Source organism: Lathyrus oleraceus, chromosome 5 (genome assembly GCF_024323335.1).
Source record: "Lathyrus oleraceus cultivar Zhongwan6 chromosome 5, CAAS_Psat_ZW6_1.0, whole genome shotgun sequence".
NCBI lineage: Eukaryota > Viridiplantae > Streptophyta > Magnoliopsida > Fabales > Fabaceae > Lathyrus > Lathyrus oleraceus.
Window position 1 is genome coordinate 306,587,847 of NC_066583.1, and position 7,467 is coordinate 306,595,313.

The 7,467-nt window shown below is 38.9% G+C and overlaps 1 protein-coding gene across 1 annotated transcript; it reads left to right on the forward strand.

Annotated features, from left to right (window-relative positions):
* The first annotated feature begins 5,628 nt into the window (after positions 1–5,628).
* Positions 5,629–7,201, forward strand: LOC127084182 (protein DOWNSTREAM OF FLC). The gene is made up of 2 exons (XM_051024581.1): positions 5,629–6,279; positions 6,723–7,201. Exons 1-2 carry the CDS (start codon positions 6,123–6,125, stop codon positions 7,055–7,057), a joined length of 492 nt encoding a protein of 163 aa, XP_050880538.1. The 5' UTR covers positions 5,629–6,122; the 3' UTR covers positions 7,058–7,201.
* The last annotated feature ends 266 nt before the right edge of the window (positions 7,202–7,467 follow it).

A 7,467-nucleotide genomic window follows, 5' to 3' on the forward strand; every position in this document is an offset into this window, starting at 1 on the left:
TTGGGACAATAGTTCTTGTTGTGTCCTAGTTGACGACAGATACTACATAATCTTATCATTTTATCTACGAAATCCATTTCTGTCCTGATACGTGTGCTATTTGGTCTTCCTTTTTTCTTTCTACGCATCTTGTCGTTGTGCCAAACTATATCACCTTCATATGGAGGTCAATATTCCTCCATTGGTAGTACCGAGAAGCTTTGATTATATACATTCATGACGGTGATAGCCTTGTACACATCAGATAAATGGTTGTAAGCGTCTTGACGAGTATAAGCGCATGTTGCAATGACATGGGAGCAAGGAATGCGGAAGGCATGGAATTTTCCACAGTCGCACCAACTTCTATTTAGTCTAACAGCATAGGCTAAATTTGGTCTCCCCTCTTTATGGTCCATTGTTTCCTGGACGCTGAAATTTTGCCTATGACGGTCAAAGACTGTTATAGCGTGTGTTCTAGATTTGATGCTCTCCTCTTTCACGACTTTCATGCAACATTCACTGAATACTTGCCCAGACATTAACACCACACTCCATCTTTTACCACTAGTTGCGAACGTAGAAGCCAACCTATAATAGGTTGATCTTACCAAGGTGGTTATTGGCAGATTTCTAATTCCTTTGAATACCCCATTCATGCATTCCACAAGGTTTGTTGTCATGTGGCCCCATCAATAACCTCTGTCAAATTCCCTTGTCCATTGCTCTATTGGTATGTTATTTATCCGTCTCCATGCGTCTTCATTAGACAGTCTAATTTCATCACGATAATATTGAAATGACGGCTGAGTTAGAGCATACCCAGCATTCACCACCTTCTTGCGAAGATTCTTATCTTTTATTGCACGCATGAAGTTTTGTGCAATATGTATAATGCAATAGACATGGGTAGAAGGAGGATCATGTCATCTTTTGTCATGGTTGTTGTAAGCACTCTCAATGGCAGCATGTCTATCAGAAATCAAACAGAGATTGACTTATGGAGCCACATGCGTTCTGAGATGTCGAAGAAAGAAACCCCATCCACCATTTGTTTCACCTTCAACCAGAGCAAAGGAAATGGGAAAGACATTGTTGTTGCCGTCTTGTGCAACCACCATAAGCAAAGTACCCTTGTATTTGCCGTATAACCAAGTGCCATCAATTTGAATAATAGGTTTGCAGAATGTGAAACCTTTTATGCATGGGTCAAACACCCAAAAGAGACGGTGAAAGATTCTATTACCTATAACATAGGTTCCGTCTGGAATCATTGATGGCAATGTCTCCATAATTGCCACAGTTCCTGGGACATATGTTTTTAGTGCCCATAAAAACTGTGGCAATTCTTTGTATGAATCCTCCCAGTTGCCGAATACCTGTTTAACAACCTTTGTCCTCGCAATCCAGGCTTTCTTGTAAGATGGAGTATAATTATATGTTGTTCTGGTATGGGATATAATTATACTCACTTTCACTGATGGGTCTTTATTAACCAACGGAAGAATGTCTTGACATATCAATGCAACGCTTAGTTTACGGTGATCTTGTTCAACGTTAGTTGCAATGCAACTGTGAGGTGGGTCTATTGAAGGAATCTCCCAAGAGTCATTTTTCTTTTTGTAAGACGCAGCCAACCGAAACTTACAAAGGATGTTACGACATTCGATAACATACCTTCTTGAATCAATGCGTTTCACTGTAAAACCAACAGAGTTTTTCATGTGGAATTTTTTGATAGCTCTCACACATTCTTCTTTAGTATGAAACATGTCTCCCACCTTTAATTCGCCTTCTGATCATGGATACGGGTTATAGAAAACATTGTTGGATGTATCATCATCGTGCAGATCCATATTTGTCATATGTTGAGACGGATTGTAGACATGACTAGGAGGTATTGGTGGTGACTATTCATCATCTTCAATATCGTTGTTCAACATGTGATCAACTTGTATCTCGCTCTCCTCTTCTTCTTCATCAACGACGTCCACTTCTACTTCTGCTTCTGGGTTGACGTCATCTGACCATTGTGGATCAAATTCACCAAATTCATCCTGATTGGTTATTTGAGACTGTTGAGACGGTATACATGGTTGAAGAGTAATGTACAACTCAATACAGTTGCAGCCTGAATGTTCATGACTAACAAACATGTACTCAACATCTTCATCGTCTTGTACCTTAAGCGGGAAAAACTTGCATTGACTATTCTAAAAAAATATTGGATTTTGATATGTGATCTTTGACACAATACCCGATCCTATACAGGATTGTATTCTTTTTTTCAAATGCAAGAAGGTTGCATTTTTCTTTATCGTAAGTCTAATGGTATCAGTGTTTCGAAACAAAAACCATATAACTCAGACTCGTATGTTTCACCGTTGCAGTGAACGTTGATACTGTATTTTGGTGAAGATGACATTGTGCAGATGAAAACTATTTTCTTGCTGCAGATGAATATGAGTGATGTGTCTTGGATGTTGATAGTAAGACACTTCAATAGGGAAATGATGTGTCTCACATGCTAGCTAGTTCGAAGTGATGTGTCGCACATGCAAGCTAGTCCGAAATGATGTGTCAACCATGCAAGCTACTAAGAAGTGACATGTTCAGCATGCAAGAGAGAGGACAACCATGTGTCGCACATGCAGGCACTCACTCCAATTGAATTGGCGCCCCCATTCATTCCTTGCACATGGGCGTCAATCCATTTGGCGACACTTTGTCTTGCATGCATGCAAACCTAGAAACTAAGCAATAAGACCTAGGTCTTGCATGCATGTCCCTATGGAGGCGCCAATTTGAATGGCGACACCAAGTACAAATTGCACATGGGCGCCAATTCAATTGGAGACAACATGCAAGCACAACTTTTCATGCTCCCATTCATTTGCCTATAAATACATTCACACCATCAACATTTCTTCCACACCACCACTCTCACTACTTCTTCTACAATACTTCTTCTACAATTTCATCTGCAACAACTTCTTGTAGTTTCATCTGCACCAATCGCTTTCTTCCTCGACAAAATGTCTATCCTCATAATGGGTGAATCGCGTAGAGGAACGGTTGCAAACATAGAAACTTATGTAGATTTTTTTCTTTTGTTATTTGTTTTAATAGAGTCCCTTTTATTTTAACATACCAACTTAGTCAAGTTTTTTGTTCTTTCTTTTATAGGATGTTTCAAGGTTCCGGACTCGAGTCCATGAATATGTCCATATGGACCCGATGATTCAACCTTATGTTGAACTCGCTAGTTTTTGTCATATAAGCAAGATTTTGTCTTGGTTTGTAGATAACAAATTCATTCTTGCTTTATCCGAAAGATGGCGTCCATAGACACACACATTTTGGTTCCCAACCGGTGAGTGTATCGTGACGTTAGAAGACGTCTACATGCTTTTCGGACTGTCCATTAAAGGTAAGGATGTTAATGGTAAAACCAACTATGCAAATTCAATTTGCATGGACCTTGAGACTGATTTGTTAGATGATAACTCAAGAGGTCAATGTATACTACTTTCACACCTTAAGTCATACTATAATAGTTTATACTTAGATGAGCATTCTACCGAAGATGCTCGAATAATAAAAACTAGGTGTTACCTTATGCTGTTAATTGGTTCGTTTTTAGACATGTAGATAGAATAGGAAGTTACAGTTGGGGATCTACTTTTCTAGCCTATCTCTATAGCTCCTTGTGCAAAAACTCACACAAAACACATCTATATTTTCTGGATGTGCTGTTTTGCTACAAGCATGGGGGTTGGTCAAGACTACCGTCCCTAGCACCCATCAACAACAACCCTTTCACATTCCCGTATGCACAAAAGTAAGTTGTTTAAATTGCTATATCTTTACTTACTTCTTTAAAGATTATTATCTCTAACTAATATTCTTACCTTTTTGATGTAGATGGTTTGCACGTGGTATGAGTTATAACAAATATCCTAGACATTGTATTACTCAGTATCGCAATCTGTTGGATCACCTTCGACCGACAAACGTAAGGATAATAACTTCATTATTTCGTTATAATTTGTTAACTTCTTCTACCTAGATTATAGTCCTATCTTCTTTCACATTTCAGTTCATTTGGCGTTCATACCTTAATTTGGATCATGACCATGAGGTCAACACTGAAGACGCGGCCGTATGGACTACATGCACACCGATAATACAATTCACAACTATTGAGATGCACAACAGTGGTCGTGTGAAGTTGCAGTTCGGTATGCCCCAAAACATCCCAGATCCCCCAACAAGCCTAGGCGAATGACATCTGCGTAAAGTTAATGACCAATGGAACTTCAATCCATGGCAAAGCTTCGCAAGATCGGAGTGTCATAAAATGGAAGCACCGCCATGACCATGTCTTAACTGACGCAGTCATGCCAAATGAAGAAAAACCAAGTCGTACTTATATGGCTTGGTACAAATCGGTTGGTTTTCAGTTCATCGCCGATGATATGTACCTCTACGACCCACGCCAGATGACTTACACACCTGACACCTCAACATCAAACCCCCAACAACAGTATCAGACCGGATACACACAACCCCCTGTCCGTCAAATGTTCTGTTCAACCAACACACAAACAAACAACCAAAACATGTCATACACCCAACCCCAATACCAAGAGCATACCTCATACCACCACCAACAAATTGACCATCAACCTGAGACCCAACATCGCTTCGCACCCACTCCATCACCCTTCCAAAGCCGCCTTAGCCAGAACACCCAACGATCATTCAACACCAACCGCCCATCCTCCTACCATAGCCAAGAAGCTCAAACCTCACAAAACCAAAACATTCAACAACCATATCTCTACCAAACACCCCAACAACCTTTCCAACCTTTCCTCGACGCATCATTCACACCCATGTCTCCCTTCAACCGTCCCGGCCGCCCACCAATGACTCAACCACAACCCAACTACTCTGGCATGGGTCATGAACGCAGCTACGACGGTACACCCTCGATGCATACTGAAGACTATGCCGACTTGTCTGACTACCTCAACAGGCTATCTCCTGTAGTTGGTAGTGGCGCTCCTGACCCCTCAGATGCTCAAACACCAGTGGTGAATCATCAACGTGGGTTAGGGCCACGGGTTAGGGTAGCTATGGGATGTGGGACCGGAGGTCGGTTAGGTGATCCCGATCATCACCATTAGGCTTTTTTGTGTAAACGGAAAATTTTATTAATATCAATTGGTCATATTTCAAATTTATGTATCACGTATATCATTTACCAAAAAAATATATATTTTACACTGACGTGCCGATCCAATTGGCGACTCCTCTCAAGTAATACACATGGGCGCCAATTGGATTGAATAGGGCATGTGTCATAGTCAATCCAATTGACGTCTCCATTCAATTTTTAAGAGGAGTCGTCGCCAATTGAATTAGCGTCTCCTTCTAAAAGTGGGATAGTTTGAGATTTTTTTTGAAATCAGAGATATTTTAAAATTTTAATAAAAAAGTGAATTATTTAAAAAAAAAATTTATATAAATAATCAAGTAAAGCCCTAAGATAAACAAAAATCGAGAATTAAAAATTTATGCTGAGAAGACTTAAATTATAAGACTACTCAATCTACTTTCAGAAAATGAAAAAGAAAGTGCTGAAGGCAAAATTATCGGCGCGTCACGCGGCATTCATAGATACACTCTCACTTTAGAGGTTGAAATCAACGGTTTGTGTCCACTTGTAGTCACATGGATCACCGACAAAGCCAGCTACAATAATAACTACAATTATTATCCTATTTACCAAAATCACAAAACACCGCCACTCTTTTTATCCTCTACTCTCTATCTTCCTCTACACCATCACTCTCTCTTGCATCTAACCTTTAATTCTTCTAAACACAATCTAAGAATCGATGATAATGACGTGGCACGTTATGATAGAAAGACCATGTTACTTAACAATAGACTCCACTGCATGTGAACATTTCATACGCGCTTTTATTTTATCTTTTCCATTCCTCCAACTTTACTCCACTCATCAACACTCCCTTTAATTGAAAATAAATCCTCAAATCCCAATCTCAATTTCAATTTACTTTACTTTCATTTCTCATTTCTCATTTCTCATTGTTCTATTCTATTCTCTCACTATGGCTTCAAGAGTAGCGTTGTTGGTGTTTCTCTGTGTTCTTCCGGCTATGGTTTCAGCGATTCGCCCAGCGAAGAACCCTTTCTGCTTGAAAGGTCGTGTCGTATGTGACCCTTGCCGTGCTGGTTATGAAACCTCCGCTATAACTCACATTGCTGGTAACTTCTTACCCGTAAAATCTCAGATCTGTTTCTTAAAGTAGCAACCAGTTCTATTGTTTCTTCAATCTCATCATTTTAAGCTTTTCTTTTGTTCCATTTCATTTTTATTCAGTTTAAATTGTTTAATTTTGTGACGATGGAGCATCAGATCTGATCTGATAGTTTGGCTTAGAAATTAAGCTATTGTCTTATCCATTCATTCTGCAGTGTGTTGGATCTAGTAATATAGTCCTAGAATTTTATTTTATTTTAAAAATATTTTTAGTTTCTGTGGTTTATTTATTATTATTATTATTATTATTATTATGTTAAATTATGCCAGCATAGTCAAAGTTTCAAACCGGATTATTTGAAACAATAGATTATTTTGACTACTGAAATATAAGGTCTGAATGTTTCAGCTTTTTAAAAGATCACTTAGTTTGTTCACACAATATTAGGTGCTGAGGTTGCCTTGGAATGCAAGGATAGGATCAGCAACAAAGTGGTGTACACAAAGGCAGGGAGGACGGACCCATCTGGGGAATATACCATGTATGTTGACGAGGATCGCGCAGACAATGTTTGTGATGTGAAGCTAGTAAGGAGTCCTCAGAATAGTTGTAACGAAGCTACACCAGGGCGCGACCAAGCTCGCGTTATTCTTACTCGTTACAACGGGATTGCTTCTAATGACAGGTTTGCCAATGCCATGTTATTCATGGCAAATGAGGTTGCTTCTGGCTGTGCTGAGATACTCCAGAAAATGCATGAATTGGATGATGATGAGAATTAGTTACTAGTTTATTTACTTGGATTTGGGTTTCCTCGTGTTGTTTGATTCAATCTTGATGGAGTGGTAACTCAACAGTCAGTTTATTATATGTCTATGTATGTTATTGGATTTGCACAATGCTAAATTATATTATTTGTTGAAGAATATCTGTCTTGGGGTAGAAGATTTAGTCTCAGTTCTGTTAATGTGATATACTATGTTCTTAATTGCTCTATGAATTCATCATAGAATGGTTTTCGTTTGGTGAATGGTAATATAGTTATGATTTGTTGCATAGAGTCAATCTTGAATTGACTTTTGATTCTTTGTAAGCGTTAAATAATCAGAGAAGTATTGACCAATCGTTTGTGTCAAGGTATTGTCAATGGCTATTTTAGTGTAAATGTATTGTGTGCATTCTTTTGGTTTGC

Bases quoted from the DNA above. Each gene is read 5' to 3' on its own strand.
- LOC127084182 (XM_051024581.1), top strand. From the start codon at position 6,123: ATGGCTTCAAGAGTAGCGTTGTTGGTGTTTCTCTGTGTTCTTCCGGCT. The intron at 6,280-6,722 runs GTAACTTCTTAC...ACACAATATTAG, and splicing joins CGCTATAACTCACATTGCTG to GTGCTGAGGTTGCCTTGGAA.